General features: G+C 40.7%; 2 protein-coding genes across 3 annotated transcripts; both read right to left on the bottom strand.

Moving 5' to 3' along the window:
- Positions 1 to 4205: 4205 nt before the first annotated feature.
- LOC112460204 (glutaryl-CoA dehydrogenase, mitochondrial) lies at positions 4206 to 9511 on the bottom strand. Its single transcript, XM_025024804.1, has 8 exons — positions 9278 to 9511; positions 9132 to 9164; positions 7727 to 8095; positions 7298 to 7427; positions 5584 to 5803; positions 5132 to 5361; positions 4581 to 4741; positions 4206 to 4472 (listed from the first exon to the last, which is right to left on the bottom strand). Exons 1-8 carry the CDS (start codon positions 9342 to 9344, stop codon positions 4405 to 4407), a joined length of 1278 nt encoding a protein of 425 aa, XP_024880572.1. The 5' UTR covers positions 9345 to 9511; the 3' UTR covers positions 4206 to 4404.
- Positions 9512 to 11302: 1791 nt separating this feature from the next.
- LOC112460201 (caveolin-3-like) lies at positions 11303 to 16615 on the bottom strand. Of its 2 annotated transcripts, XM_025024801.1 has the most exons (4): positions 16461 to 16615; positions 14322 to 14410; positions 13239 to 13418; positions 11303 to 12506 (listed from the first exon to the last, which is right to left on the bottom strand). In XM_025024801.1, the coding sequence occupies exons 2-4, from the start codon at positions 14406 to 14408 to the stop codon at positions 12309 to 12311; spliced, it is 465 nt and encodes a 154-aa protein (XP_024880569.1). In that variant the 5' UTR covers positions 14409 to 14410; positions 16461 to 16615; the 3' UTR covers positions 11303 to 12308. The 2 variants fall into 2 exon arrangements, with proteins under 2 accessions (XP_024880569.1, XP_024880568.1); XM_025024800.1 differs by lacking the exon at positions 16461 to 16615 and having other exon boundaries at positions 14322 to 15482.
- Between the last annotated feature and the right edge of the window lie 98 nt (positions 16616 to 16713).

Raw genomic sequence — 16713 nt, 5'->3', positions numbered from 1 at the left:
AAAAAAGAGAGTGCGAAAGAGTAAAATTCGATGATCTATTTATATATTGCGCTGAGAGGAGCTCGTCTCGATAGTTACATCGTTACGTGACACATATCCAGTGGATTAGAAACTATCGACGACGACAACGTACATGTACAATATTAGGTGTCTATATCGATCTAGTTTCCACCCCACTCGCAGAGAATTTTCACTTCGTTTTTCCACGGACAGCGGGTAAGAGAATCGGCGGAATGTGACGGAATGAAAAAAAAAAGACAGGACGGGAAAAATAAAACCAGAGAGACAAAGAGGCTCGACGCGAGACTTTACTCGAGCGAGAGAAAAGTCCGTCGCTTTCGTCCGTTCGAGGCTGAAGGGGTAGACAACGCGACTCTAATTTTTCACTCTCTCTAGAACTTTTCACCCCCGTAGAATGAAAGAGGGAGAAAGTGAGAACCAACGCAGGCTGCGATCTATGTTGTGACCGCTATCTCGGCTCGTCCGGTTTTTCATAAATAAATTACGATCGAAGCGAGCTAAGAGGGAGGCAGAGAGGGAGGGAAACGGGACGAAGTAAGAGAGAGATTTCTGGAAAAATACACGGGATCGGCGTTTCTTCTCGAACGGGACGAAAAGGAGAGCTGAAAGAGAGAAAGAAAGAAAACACGAAAGCAGTTCGTACGACAATAAGGTATCGATTAGTTTAATCAGAGACGAAATAATGTAAAATACAAGTGCAAAAGCAGGTATATATTATTATTATTATATTTATTGTAACGCGCGAGGATTTTCGCGCTGCGTACAACCGCGCGCCGGACTGCTGGCCCACCCTTCGGATGTAAAAAAAAGGGAAGAGTGGACGACAGTGTCGCGATTAGCGCAAGACGACGTGTCGGGGGCTCCGGTCGGAAATTCAGAAAAGATCGGCGTGTGGACGAAGGATTCAGCGTACGTAGATTCACGTAGAGATAAACGCGCGTTAAGTCGACATCACTTTGTTGTCATAATCTATTCCTCGGAAAAGGAAGAGCGAGAGAGCGAGAGAGAGAGAGAGAAGGGGTCCTGTCGCGACGATAATTTCGTCCGTCGAAGAATCGCGATTAACACCTCAAGCCCGGCGAGTCGCATCGGTAAGTTAATAAATCACGGTAGTTCGATCACGATATCCGATGATCGTGGGAACTGGATGTCCGAAGAAAATACGACAGGTTGAAGAGCGTATTTAATATTTCCGCCGACAATCGGGGTGACAATGTTACGAACGAGGTAATCTGGGTTCGGGGTGTTAATGTCGGCAGGAGAGCGGGGATCGATCGGGAGTGTCCATCGCGTGTGTGTGCGTACATAAGAAGAGCAGAATTGACGAGAATAAGCGAGAGCGTGAGTGTGTGTGTGTGTGTGTGTGTGTGTGTGCGTGCGTGCGTGCGTGCGTGTGTGTGTGTGTGTGTGTGTGTGTGTATGCGCGCGCGAGAAAGAGAGAAGGCGAGTCATTAATTTATTTATACAGTTACGTATATCCGTTTTAGTAGAGGCAACCAAGTGTGGTTATACGAGCCCGAGCGACGCTGTTGTTGCGACGGCTCGCGGTTCGTGCCATTGAATTTTCTTGCGCGGTCGACGACGGGCCGACGATCGATAACTTGTGAAAATGACGGGATCGAACTACGCGACTGTAAGGGCGCGCGAATTCCCCCGGCGTTGCAAAAATCTCCTCTCCTCCCTCCAGCTCAATCCGCCGATGTGCGGATCGACCGGGATGGTGCGGGGGTGGTGCTCACTTCCCTCTTTTGCGGAAGAGCCGTCGTCTGCGAAACGGATCTTCCGACGATCTGGAAAAAAAATAAAAAAAAAGAAAACGTGCGGAAACGGGAGCGCCGATGGTTCGATCCCGGCATATACCGAGATGTGTAATTATGTAATAGACACACATACACAAACACACGTATATACGCATCCGCGATCGGGGGCCGCGAGGGAGAGGCGATTGTAAACTACTGTAAACTACAATGTTACTACGTTTTACCAAGAGCTTATTGTAGTCGAGAAATCATTAAATGACACGGACACACACATACACAACATACTCGCGACACACATACACATTAAATCGTACAAGAAAAAAAAACAGAAGAACAATGGTATTGAGTGTAGCACGAAAAAAAAAGAAAAAAAAGACAAACGTTCTTTACACTTTTGCACGAAACGTGTGTTGTAAACTTAAATTAATTATCATTGACATATGTAATTAACGTTTTATTACTTAGCAATTAAACTTAATTTATTTATGATTACTCGAGTCGCTTATGTTGACGCCCTTGTTGTTGTTATTGCGGATCGTGTGCAATCAGTCCGAGAGAGACGATCGGTCCAGGATCGATCGATTTTGTTGGCGATCGAAGGCAGCTGCGATAACTGCTTCGTGATAGAACGCTACCAATAGAAATCGCGTTCTATCGCTTGCAATACCCTGCAATTTTTAGGGCAGTTCGTTACAGCTTCGGATAGGGATTGCATTCCCTTAGAAAATATTCAGGGAACTATCAATTCGTTAAATTTTCACAATAAAATTCAAGCAGAAATCAGTCCAAATAAAGAATGAAATTTCAGGGAAAAGATAATCGGCGATTTGAAATGATTTGGCAGCGAAACAAGTGAAAAATGCTAGCAAACCGTCAAGCTTATTTCTGTTTAACAACGTTTATTATCCCAGGGCGCTTTAAAAAGCCTTTAAATTTAAACAATTAATAATCTAATTAACGAATTAACTATTAAATTATGACTTATATGGAAACATCAATTTTCTTTAGTGAAAGTTACTTCTAGTCATTTAGTTACCTTGTAAGTGGTGAGACATTTTCGAGAAACTTCACGGAGCAAAGGAGGTGCGATAATTGTGCTTGCTTTTAGAGTATTTATAGTTAGAAAATTATTAACAAAATCACAAGGAGACGGAGCCATTTCAATTAACTTTCCTGCCGCGTATTGGCGGCGCTTGTTTGTGATACACACACAATATCTGCGATCACATCGCGAGATGTAGCATGGCAGTCACACTCGTAAATTTGCGAGATCGGGCCACCCAACATCGTATATAAATAAATAAACAACCGTAGTTCTGACGTATAGATTTTTATATTTTCATTTAGTATCAAATTAGTCTAAAGGCACTGAACACTTATACATAGATATATAGATATATATTATATTTATACGAAGACCTAGTTATTAGATTAAACGTGAGAGAGAGAGTGAGAGAATGTGAGCGAGAGAGAAAGAAAGCGCGAATGAGGAATGCCGGCATTGTACATTACGCGGCTGATTAATCTAAAATCACGAAGACGAGGGAAAAGAGCACGATCGATCTGTAAATATATCGATCCTATCGGTTTTTTTTTTTAATTTGGACCACTGAACGGGAATCTGACCGCGTTCTTCGGAGGTGTCGCTAATCAACGACGTTCTCTCGATTCCCGGCGAATGTTTCGAGACGCAGTAACGCGGGGCAATTTTCATGATCTCGCGATCTCAATCGCGAACGTATATCTGACACGCGCAACAAGCATGCCGTTAATACGTTTCGCCTTCGGCACGCGATTTAATTTTTCAGTTTGCGTTTTTTTAAAGCTTTGACACGGAATCCTATTCGGGACTCGAGGACGTCCCTTTTGAAACGCGCGACCTCATGAAAATTGATCTTGGCCGGGCGATCCAGGACGATCCGGGATCGCGCGAATCGCAAAAACGCCCGGGGATCGATCTCGAAGAACAAAGGAGAAGAGAGAACAGAAGAGTTTCGATTTGCGCTTTCGTCGCGCAAATTCTGTTCTCCGTCGAGAGAGCCACGCGTGCATATAGCTAATCGCGAACGAATGAAAGAGCGGCGTGAACGGCGGGATACGAAAGGCGAGAGCGAGAGAGCGAGTGACGGCGTATATTGAAAGAGCACACACCATGAAATTGTTAAAACCGTAAAGTAGAGAATAAACGAGCAATAAAGTATATCGAGTGATTAAAGCCTTATTGCGGCGATCCGAATGCAGAGGTAGAAGATTGCGCGGTTATGCGAGGAGGAATAGCGGAGGAAAGTGGAAGGGAGAGACACCATTATCGTCATTTTTTTTTTCGTATCGATCTTGTGCAATAAATTTATTAGGCCCTCAACCTTTTGTAAAAGAGATAAAAATACTTTTTAGCTGTTCAATATATCAGTAGATATATATTAATACATCAGCGTTAAAATGTACAAAAAAAATTCTCATTATAAAAGTAATTAATTAATGATCATAGAGGGGAAAAAAATTGACAGTGACTATTGTCACTGCTGTATTCAGCATAAGCGTGTCGAACGCTTATAAACGTGAAAATCGATAGCCACGTGGCACGTACAAAGACAGTCTTATCATTCGGTCACTTGAGTCCAGCTTATCCCGAGAACGCAGCGATACCGGTGATCGCCCTCCCGAGAATCAACGCGTGAATATCGTTTGTACCTGTGGAAAAGAGAGAGAAAAAAGGAGAAACAAAAACAGTCTCTAATGACCGCGATTATAACGACTAAAATACGACTCGTGCTAAACGATCGCCGTTTTTCCGCGTACCTTCGTAAGTGTTGACCGTTTCCAAGTTCATCACGTGCCTGATCACATGGTACTCGTCCGAGATCCCATTTCCGCCGAGCATATCTCGCGCGGATCGCGCGATCTCCAACGCTTTGACGGCCGAGTTTCTCTTTATGATGGAAATCATTTCCGGCGCGGCTCTACGGCACATGAAATCATTTCCTGCCTTTTTTATACGCGCGCGTACATGTTGCACGCACATAGTTGTATAATATGTATTAGCGATATATAATATTATTATATCGCTAATATACATATAACATGTATAATATATACTCAAATATAATTTTATATGATATATATCATTATTATTATATATATTGTATACATGTTATTATATGTATATTCATATTTAATTTAATATCGTAAATGATATTCTGTAAAAAGGGTGAAAAAAGGATGATTGATCTGGGAACATTAAAATATTATATCTTCCTATTAGAAGAGTGGTAAAATATTGCATTAACTCTATCTGTCTTCGGGAACGGATTAGATCATCGGCTCTTCGCTCGAGTTGAAGCGCATTTTACCTGTTCTCGTCCTTCAGTCTACCGACTCGCAGGCAAGCTTGAAGACCGATCGCGATGTCGCACATCATGTCCGCCAGTTTCTTCTGCACGAGCTGATTCGCCGCCAGCGGTCTTTTGAACTGTTTCCTCTCTAGAGTGTAAGATCGGGCGATCTTCAGGCAGGCCTCCGCCGCACCCAACGCACCCCAGGCGATGCCGTACCGTGCGTTGTTTAAGCAACTGAACGGTCCCTTTATCAAGTTCTCTGTTATTAGATATCCTAAGCTATGCAGAACACGATCGCGTGTGACGACCCCGTTTTTTATAGCCATTAACTTTTTTTTAATATATTCTTAGAAATATCAACCAATAACGATAATTAACGGTCAACGGTAATGAGTTGTCAATTGACTATTGTTAAATGAAAATGCATAATATATAGGAGAAATTTCTCTGGTTATTAGCAGGCTTACTCTGAGTCCCTGAACATTCAGTAAATTTTCTTCTGGCACGATTACGTTATCCATCAGGATCATGCCGGTGATGGACGATCTTAAAGAAAACTTTCCCTCGATCTTTGGAGTGGATAATCGATCACCCGCAACTTCCCTCTCGACGATGAACCCGCGGATCTGACCGTCATCACATCTCGCCCATACTATCAACACGTCGGCGATGGGCGAGTTTGTGATCCTAAACGAGATTCGACATTTTGACTAGGTAGAGGAGATCGAGGCTCGTTAGCACAAGAGACAATAGCTCCCACACAGAACAAAAAGCTCTAATAGACGTCCACTAGACGTCCATCATGGAGATTAAAAACCTCCATGGAGATTAGACATCCATGTAACTTCCCACGGACGTCCACTACACATCCATAGTTCCGCATTTCACACCTCCATTCGACCTCCATTAGACGTATTGATAGATCTCTTTTAGACGTTTATGTATATAACGTAATACTTCTAAAAATTGTATAAAAATTAATAATTAAATTATCTAAAAATTTAAATTTACTTATAAAACTTAATTATTGATCTGTTAGAAACATTATGTATATAAATCTATTATACATCCATAATAGACATCTAATGGATGTCCATTATGGATTTGTAGAAGATATCTATGATGGAAACAGTATGGATCTCTATTAGAGATCTATCTGACGTCCACCGTGGAGTTAGAGGTCGCATGGAGCTATGGAGGTTGTGTGGACGTCTAATGAATGTTATGTTCCGTGTGTAAGTTGGCAATGCGTCCTTTTTATGCATTTATAGCAAAAGAAATAATGGAAAAGTTATCACAAAATATTTCTTTTATGATATAGGTACTTTTCCCAAAGTTTTATTTAAATCAAACAAGTATTACAATAGAAAAAGAGAAAACTCTATTTCAAGAGGTGACAAGTAAATTTTCGAGCGTTTCAAAATATCGTATTAATGCTCTTCAGCTTGAGAAGTAAATAAAGTGACGTATTATTAGTTAAAAGAAAAGTTTCTACTACTATACAGCATGTCATATTGAGGAACAACAGTAATTTATTGTAAGAAAATGACTGAAATGAAACGTATGTAGAGATAGGGTATGTTGGCTCATATCAAGGCATGCTTAACTTGACTTGTTGTTGCCGCACGCGAGACCTGTGTGAGCATGTGATTTGCTACCTACAATGCTGACAGAAGCTAGATATATATTTATATTAATATTTTTATATTAAAGAAAGCTACATCTAAAATAGTTTACAATTGTTCTTTTGCAACAGCATTTTGCTAATTGATCATTATAAAATAACTTTAAAAGATACAATCTTTATCAAGAAGTACACATCTGTTACCCGCGTTTTGTGTTTCTATTACGTTTTCATTAATCTAACATGGACTTTTGTCGCATAGCTAACTTACCCTACTATCGGGGCAAGTTGGCAACAATGCAGCATGTCCGTATTTCACTTATTACAAAGAAACTATAAGTACAGTATACAGGAGCGTTCTTGGCATGAAAATGTAGAGAAAAGTTCTCTCTATCATATTAGTACTGTTTAATCATGAAAATTAGTTGTTTAAAAACTCAAATGTCGAAATTGTGAAAACGGTGCCAACAAACCCCGGTCTCCCCTACTATAATATGCTCGTTCGCGAGAAAATATCTTTTCTTTTTGAACGGCAGAGAGTACTTGCTAGAACTAACCATGTTTTGCTGCCGTTCAATTTGTAGACCTTTTTGTCGGAATCATAAATGGCTCGGGTCTCCATCGCTCCTATATCGCTACCGTGATTGGGCTCCGTCAAGCCGAAGCAACCGATCTTTTCCCCGGAAACTGAAATACACTTTAAAAAGCTATCGCTTACGGCTCCAACGTTTGGAGTTAATTTTCGTTAGATTTATTTTATTAGCCAATTTATATTAATGTTTTTGAATTAATTAATTTAAATTAATAAATCTGTTATCGATCTAATTTTCATAAGTAAAAATCAAGTCTTATTTCCGTCCGTCGCTTTATTTTTCGTAGTTTTCGGAGATAAATAATTAAATACTTTACTGTGCAAAGTTCTAAAATCTGTTTTAGAAATTAAACTGGGGAGAGTAATTCTACCCCCAAAAACCGCTTGCACACACCCATTTTAGGCAGAAATCGCTCTTTCTGAGCGTCGCTACCGAACATGTAGATTGCGCCGATCGCGAGGGAGGATTGCACCGACAACGCCGATCGATACCCGCTGTCGACGTTCTCGATCTCCCTGGCGAGAAGCCCGTAAGCCACCGAGGACACCCCGGCGGCGCCGTAACCCTTCATGGTGCAGCCCAGCACCCCAAGCTGGCCCATCTGCCTCATGATCTCCCGGTCGAAATGCTCCTTGCGATTCGCTTCAATTACGCGCGGCAGGAGCTGCTCCTGACAGTAGGTACGGAACTGATCCCTCATCAGGATCTCGTCCTGCGTCAATTGTGACTCCAACTCGAACGGATCCTCCCAATTGAAGGCAGCTGACCCACGAAATTCAATAATTCAAATTTTTGATCAAAAGTACGCGCCGCCTGAATTAATTTCTAAGGCAATTGAATATTCTTTTTACGAAAATGAATGTCTTCTTTGTGTGTGTGTGTGTGTGTGTGAATTATACTTTTTACAAAATTTATTATATAGACCAGGGTTGTGCCGTTTTCATAGAGAATATATAGATTATTTACATTATGTTTACACGAATATTTTACGTAGACAATATAAACAATGTAAATTATTATAAATTGAATAATCGATTGATTAATTGATTTTCTTTGAACTGTATTTTTGCAAACAGTCCTACAAAAATAAAAAGTTTTAGACTAGTTTAAATTAGATGCATTTCAATTTTAATTTATTTATTAATTGTACACACTGGCATAAAAATGCATAATATTAATATAGAAATATTATTATCTACGCTGATCTCTATAAGCTTTTAAACGACAAAAAGCAGTACATTGTTTAGCTTACAGTTGCAAAACACACAATATACATAATATTTATTTTCTCTTTTCGCAGATATAAAATTAAAATGTTTAAAATCGTTGTTAATTTTTTCTAGCATCCTAAAAATTGTGCCCAAGTTTAAAATTATAAATAAATTTCCATATTTCTGACGAAATATGAATCTTCAATGATCCTCTCCATAGATTATTCATTATTTACATAGTTTATATTGTATACATATGTAGATGTAGATTATTATATTTTACGCATAAACGCCTAACCCTGATATAGACAGCATACGTTGTGTAATATCATAATAATATAACGAAAGAACGGTAAACATCTTTTATCAGTTATCAGTAAAGATGAGATAGCGAAATCATAATGTCGACAGAATGAACTACCGACTGAGTCGCGCCTCTGCATCGTGCTACCATCTACATTTTACGTCAAGGCTGTAGATCATCAGAGTATAGATCAGTACAAATCACGTATCATGATTAAGAAGCTATATCTGCTTTTTATCTGCTTGATGTTTATAGATATGATTTACAATTAAATGTGACTTACGTCTCCCTCGGAGTGCGGCTGAGGCGGAGATCTCTGATCAGGATTTAAGGACGAATACGACGAGTTTTGATACGACCACATGATCTAACGAAGAGTCCTAAGAGTCCTAAGGTCGGTTAGGTCCCTAATGGATTTTCAAAGGATACGCCTCGTGGAATTAACGCGACACAAACGGCCGGTCCTCAACAACAATCTCTGCATGTGGCTCGCCATGTTGAGCAACGACTGATGATAGCGACAAAACACTGACTTTGTTGATCTCGTTAAAAAAAATTCTCTTATCAATCGCGCTTAAAGGCGCGCCTACATCGAGCGATCAAGACTTCGAGCAAGTGTCTCGACATAAATACTTCATTCAATACCTCCTGGACTGGTCTCGACTATTCAGCAGTCGATGACTAGTCAGCTGTTGCCGAGAGCATCGTGAGACTTTACATAGCGGTTGGCTGCGATTGACTCCACGACAATTCGGAGGCAAGTTTAAATGGCCGTTGGTCTTTTTTAGAGTTTAGAGTAAGGGTTCCCAAACTTTTTTATCAAGAGATCCATAATCTTTATAATGGCCAGGAAGTTAGATATATGTATATATATTATTGCGACTTTAATTACAATTCGGTCATCGCTGTGTCAGATGTATATAATATAAAAAAATTTTGAAATAAAAATATTTTTTTATATGAAATATTTTGTTTTTATATAATTTTCAAAATTAAAAAACTTAAATATATAATTAATTAAAGGAATTACTTAAAGTTCGGGCTGGATCTTGGTAGCTTAATCATGTTCTGTTTCACTTATTATTGTTTATATAACAAATATTGTTTATATGAACAATATATATATATATATATATGCACACATATATATGACTTTCGCCGGTGGATTGTCTGAATTGTTTGAATTATAAAGACTCTCAACATTTCGTGTCTTCGCAGTGCAAAATCCGGAAGATAAGTACCTTTCTCGTGTAAATTCTACATTTTATTTGCAAAAGTTCTCTTACAGAAGATTCGTATGTACAGCTCCTAAGTTTCGATGTTGTGGAAAATACCATAGAAACACCTTAAAAAGGACGCCAAGTGTTCGCGTATTGCGCGTAGCTATTGCGCGAAACAATGTTGTTTTACTCTATATTTGTTATAAAAGTAAGATGTAATAAATGACATCAGACATCGTGCCAAGCATTTTATACATATTATAAAATTTAATCCTTTCGCACATAAATAATTTAATTCTTCTGTCATATTTAATAGAATAATAAAGTATTTAATGCAAGAGAACTTATTAATGAACATGAAAAATTGTGTTCATCATGATATATATATATATATATATATATAAAATTCTTTTATTATCAAAATGCCTATTACAATAACAGAATATTTCGACTTAAAAAACTTGGCGTTGCTAAATAAATATCTATACAAATCTTAATTCTACTTCGCACATATATCTGTTCATATTTTAAATTATAAACTCGATCTTCATTCATACGAACTTCACACATGCACATAAAACATTTGCATGGATATTTCTTTAGCAACGCCAAGTTTTTTAAGACAAAATATTCTATTGTTTTAATAGGGATTTTAATAATAAAAGAATTAAATATCATAATAAATATATTTTTTCATGCTCATTAACGAGTTCTTTTGCATTAAATACTTTATTATAATAGGGATTTTAATAATAAAAGAATTAAATATCATAATAAATATAATGTTTAATGCTCATTAACGAGTTCTTTTGCATTAAATACTTTATAATAGGGCGTGAACACTTGGCGCCCTTAGTTTACTTTTTTAAAAAGGTATTTTTATGGTATATCACGCATTTTATAGTAGCGTCTTATGTCTTATATGTAATGTGTTGATTTTGTGTGATGTAACGCAAGACATATAACTATAAACAACTAACAATTTACAAATTTATATGTTATTTAATATGAAGTACCTATAATACCTATATAATTGGATTGATGAGGTTGTTTTGAGCTATATCGAGACGTGTTGGAGTTTATTGAAATATTTGGAATGAGCGGTGTGGGTTGAGAGAGTGGATATAGTAATAATGTTATTGGGACTTGATGTTCCGCTTACAATTGTCTACAGCGGCTGAGAATGCAGAGAAAAACCATGATAGGATGGTAACGATGACAAATTTACGCCATATAGAGTATTGAAAGTACAGCTCTGTGTTACGCTTATCGTTTTATCGAGAAACATTGATTGCGTTAATATTAATTGTACGATTGTACAGAAATTAAATGGACGGATCTTTCCCTCTTTGCGTTCTTTGCTTTCGACGCGACGTAATAAACATGTACTCCTCTTGCATATTTATATGCCTATTAATAATTTCTCTCCTCGTATGCATTTTCTCCCTAATAATTTATATTCCCAATTAAATTGGAATTTTAGATTAATATTTTACTAAACGGATCCCGCTCGACGGCCCGCGTATTCAGATCAGTTCTCATTTGGATAATAATTATCTTCTCGTTTGACGAAGCACCAAGACCTCTCTCTCGTCTTGGATTCGCGAGTGGACGACAAAAAGTAAACAAAAAAAGACTGGCCCGTGTAAAGTATCGACTGGCCTGCTACTCGAGCTTCTTAACTCCCGATCTGCGTCCACCCCGAGACATGCGCACGAGTTAAAATTATATTATACCTCCTACAAGGCCAGCACGAGAGACCTTTACACTCACTAGTACACTTAACAGCGACTCGTTACACGCTATATTGCAGGTAGTTTAACGGAAAAAAATTCTTTGACGCGCCAATATAACTATGAGCTACAAAAATATATCGCCCCGATTATGTGCGATGCGCATGTCGCTGTGTCCTTCTCGCCTATCCTAGACCGTCCGCGTTTTCTCGATGTTTATATTAGGATATTACGTAAAAATTATGGTGTATCCCACTTTTGATATGTCCCTCATTTGGACGTCTCGCAAGTGTATCGCAAGTATCTCTAATTAGACGCCTCCTCTCTCGCCGCTTAACTCTAAACGCTATAACACTACCGACATGTACGGTTTGCGCGATCGCATCGCGGCGCGTTTGTATTCAGAAGGATGCGGAAACTGCGATAGCAGAAAGTCGCTGCCGCACGCGAACTCGACGGTGAAGGGGGGCGCCCGTCGAAGCCGCTGGCGCCGCTGGGACCGCCGGATTACACGATCAGCAGATCCTCCTTCTGGTGAGGACCGTCCGGTAGCTTCTGACTAAATACGCGGATATTGTAGCAGAGGTAACCCAACCCCTCCATGATCGGCCGTACGATCGCCTGCGTCACCGCCGCTAAGAAATTTCGCGTCGCCGCGCACGTAATCTTCCACACACGCAGACACGGTGCGAGACACCATATATGCTGCAAGGAATAACACGGGTAGATGAATATATATGAATCGTTTAACGAGAGTCGAACGAGACCAGCCACTAACTGTCGAAATTTTAAGGAACAAAAAGCGATCCGTTTGCTTTAGATTTTTCCCGGAAAAGCTTGAGAAAAATTGAATTCGAGGGAAAATATAAATTCTTTCCATAATTATTTCGCATCTCAAAAAAGGATAAAGGAATTGTCCGTCTTGTTTATAACTGTAATAAATATTAGATTTCTTCAAACTATCGGTATCTAATGTACAGAAGAAAGTGTCAAAACTTATATACTCAAATTAACTATTCATTGTTTGTATATACGCAACAATCTATATTCTTCTTGTAACAATTTCAACTTTTTATTTCTACTTCTTTTCTTGGAACTATATAAAATGACTATTCAAGCAAGTTTTCTTCGTTTAACGCAATATAATCTCATTTCCACGTTAAAATTAAAGATATTTTCAAAATCAGGAATATTCTTGTTTTTTCTGTGTAAACGTAATCGTTTATGTTAAATTTATTAAGACCAATTAATTAAATTGAAAATGAATATGACGTTTTAATTGCTGTTCCGCGATCTTAAATCAATCTTGCTATAGCACGCAACGCGTGACGTTTTCCACTCGCCATAATCGTGATACACGCGGGATACACCCGGAATCGATCGGTAGAAATCGGAGGGAACACACGGACGCGCCGTGAGGTGGGTTATCGGACTCACCTGAAACGCGAGACAGGCGAATGTGAAACCCAAACACAGGGCGAGCAGAGGCGCGATGAGAACAGAGAGGAGTACGTAGCAGCATCCCCTGGAGAGCCGGAAGCAGTGGCCGCTGAGCCGCCAGGCGCATTCGGGACTTCGAATTCCTTCCGGCTCGCCGATCACGTCGTCCCACATCACCTGCGTACGATGCGTTCACGCTCGCGTAAAATCGATATCGATCGCGCTTCAATCGCGCCATTTAATTCGACACGGTGCATGCATGCGAACGATCGTGCGGGGGATAAGCGGCGGTTATTAATTTGTCGCGGGCAAAACTGTGAGCAACGCGATAGTCAGCCTAAAGTCCCATTAGGGTCACTTCGACCAACGCCGATCAACGGCCTGATTATACGTGGTTTTCGTCAATTCCTTGTTATTGAAAGATCATAACCCTCGTATTCATCAAATAATAAAAAATTAATAATTCTAGCCATGTTACATAAACACGTTTTCGTAGATATTTTAAAATAAAATCGAAACACGTTTATTCAAATTAAAGAGAAGTATAGTATAATGTTTGAAAAGATTGGTTAAGAACGACATACACAACGACAAATATCTTGTTGTTGGCGACACTGCTGATTGAGTCGATTAAAGTTAATCGGCGTTGGTCGAAGTGGCCCTTTTAGTCTACGTCGTTGACCATCGATCTTCAATTATTTTCGCGGAGAAATGTGGTTCGCGGCTTTCAGCTTTTTCCCTTCACGCTGTCGCTTAGAAATCCGACAATTTAAAAATACAAAAAGTGCGAACAAGAAAAAGCTTGATTAATCGTTTTCTCTAATAATTAAATTATGTAACGAAGTTGGAAGTTTCAACTTGGAACTTGCAATGTGTAATGCAATAGATTGGTACGTGCTTTGTTAGGAGATGAGAAGATGAAACAATCATGCATTTGAGAAACAAACTTCAAGGACGCGTGCCATTCATTTCCGTTGATTAAAAAAAATCCACCGTATCAAACTTTCATCAATGTGCAAAATTTTGCGAAGACAAGTACAAGTTCTGATATATCGATCGCTTGGAGGCAGCTCCGTTTACCTGAAGATGCTGATTCAGGTTGTTGGGGTCCCGATCTTCGAGCTCCTCGGCGCTCTCGGCCGCCGCGGAGGATTCCGGCTTCTCCATCCCTGGAATACGGATAGTCGGGCATTTCGGCATGCCGCAGCGGAAGCTGTTCCTGAATCTCCCCAGCATGGTTCCCCGCTAGTGGCCCGAGTGGTCACGCTTTCGTTAATCCCGCCCTGGGGTTATTTTTCGCGACTTTCACGCGCCGCCAATTCGCGGCGGCAGACGAGGACGAGGAGCGGCTTTCCCTGCCACGCGGCGCGTCACCATCGCGAAAATGACGACTATCGCGAGGGATACGTACCCCCGGGTACACGTATCCATAAGCCATCGATTATTCCCGTTAAATAATAAATTCGCGCGCTACACTGGCTGTGCGACGGAGTCAGCAAGCGGAATTACCCGCCCCCGATCGAGAAAATAAGGAGGAGGACAATAGGGTTGCGATCAAGAGTGCGCGATCGCCTCCTCCGCGACGCGCGACGAGCCTTCGCCGATCTCGCGACCCGACTGCGTTGGGGGGGGGGGGCGCGTATTTACGTGTACTGTATAGCGTATACCTTCCCGTAATCGCGGGCTATCGATTCGAGACGCAACGGGGCTACACTTTCAACTCTCCTCGCCTTGACTTCAACTGTTGCACTCGGCCAGATTCTATAGCGGGATTGCGCGACGAGGTCGCGGATTTTTTTATAGGCACGTGGCGTCGCGACGTCGCCCCCTGCGAAGACGATTGCAATGCCAGTGCAATGCCGCTCCGAGATAAATTTTCGACGTCATATATTTATTTTCAAAAACAATTTTTCTTAGAGCATAAAAAATCGTATAAAATACATATATACTTATTAACATAAACTTTTTAAATTAAAAAAATAACCCTATCAATTGAATGAACTGAAAAAGATTTCGTGCTTCTTTATCTGAACGACATGCAGACATGTTATCACTTAATTAGACTAGATTTATAGACTAAAGTCATGAGAGGCGGGAAAGCAAACTGTTTGATATTTTTCTTTTTTCGAGAAAAGAACAATATATCACATGTTTTGTCGCAGTGACAAGAGGGTAAAAAATAATTTTTCCTAACGCGAGCGTGAAATGGGCCGCTTTTCGCGCTTGTTTTGAGTGAGCAAAACGATCCATTTCGCAATGATGACGTAAGCGTTGAAACATGGAGCCATTTCTCAACTAGTGGAGAAATGAAATTGTAAAACAAGCGCGAAAAGCGGCCTGTTTCACGCTCTTGTTAGGAAAAATAGTATGAACAACTCGTGGGAAGAGTGGTTGAGCCCAAATGAGTGTGATGGTCGCTTCGCTCGTGCGACCAACTTCACACTCATTCAGAATCGACCACTTTTCCCCATTAGTTGTACAATATACTATTTCGGCTAATCTGTAAAAAATTACGAGAGTTATGGGGTGTAGAAGCGGCCTGAACGGAAACTAGACGTAGACCAGAAATTACGATACCGCGACTTTGCTCTACTTCCTTCAGAAAAGTTGCAGATCGTATCTATATCGCCGCTCTTCCCCCTTCTCATAAACGACCGGACGCGGTCTGCGCTTTACGCTACGCGCGATTATCGACTCGCGAAAAGTTTCAAGTACCGAGAAACCGCCGAGCCTGCGACTGTTTCCGATTCTTCCTCGTCGCGGGATTTTTACTTCGTTCTCGGGTTTTAGTTAACGCAAAACTTCCCCGGGAGAACTCCCACGCAATTCTCGGTCCAATTAATAATAAATTCCTCCATTACACATGCCACTAGGTGTCCAACAAAGACACAAAGTGGAGCTCGGCCGATCGAATTACCTGCTTCGCGTCATCAATTATTTCCGCGATTCTATTCCGACTCGCTACTACTCCTCGTCCTTAATCACTCGCTGTCTCGGCGCATTACGACGGAAAAAAAAGTCGAGGGATCCGGTTATATTTTTTTTCTTCTCCTGTTTCCGGTGACGCCGTTTCTCCACCGCGAGGGCCGATCTACCGAGACTGAGATGCGACAGCACGCTACCGCGGATTCGGGAGATCTGGAGAACATGGGATCTCCCGAGGGTGGATCCTCCACCCTCGTCCTCGGGAGAGCGCGCTCGCGGAAACGATATACTCACTCGGTTCGCCGTTCGCCACCCTGGAGCCCCTTATTTTGCCGGTGGATCGTGAAATATTGGAAGGAACCCTTACTGCCTGGGATTGCGGCACTGACACGCGCGTCGCTTCACTTTTACGGGAGTAGAGCAGTATTCGTGGTACACTTGGGCGCTACGCGGGTATAAGCATGGCAGGGGAATAATCCGGGGAATTCTAAGGAAGAGAGAAGTGGACAGCGGTCAGCGCGGCTGCGCACTGCCGAGGATTTCAACC

This window comes from Temnothorax curvispinosus, unplaced genomic scaffold (assembly GCF_003070985.1).
Source record: "Temnothorax curvispinosus isolate PA1 unplaced genomic scaffold, ASM307098v1 QBEX01010385.1, whole genome shotgun sequence".
Classification (NCBI taxonomy): domain Eukaryota; kingdom Metazoa; phylum Arthropoda; class Insecta; order Hymenoptera; family Formicidae; genus Temnothorax; species Temnothorax curvispinosus.
Note: the sequence above shows the minus strand (reverse complement) of the source record. Positions and strands in the feature narration are given on the sequence as shown.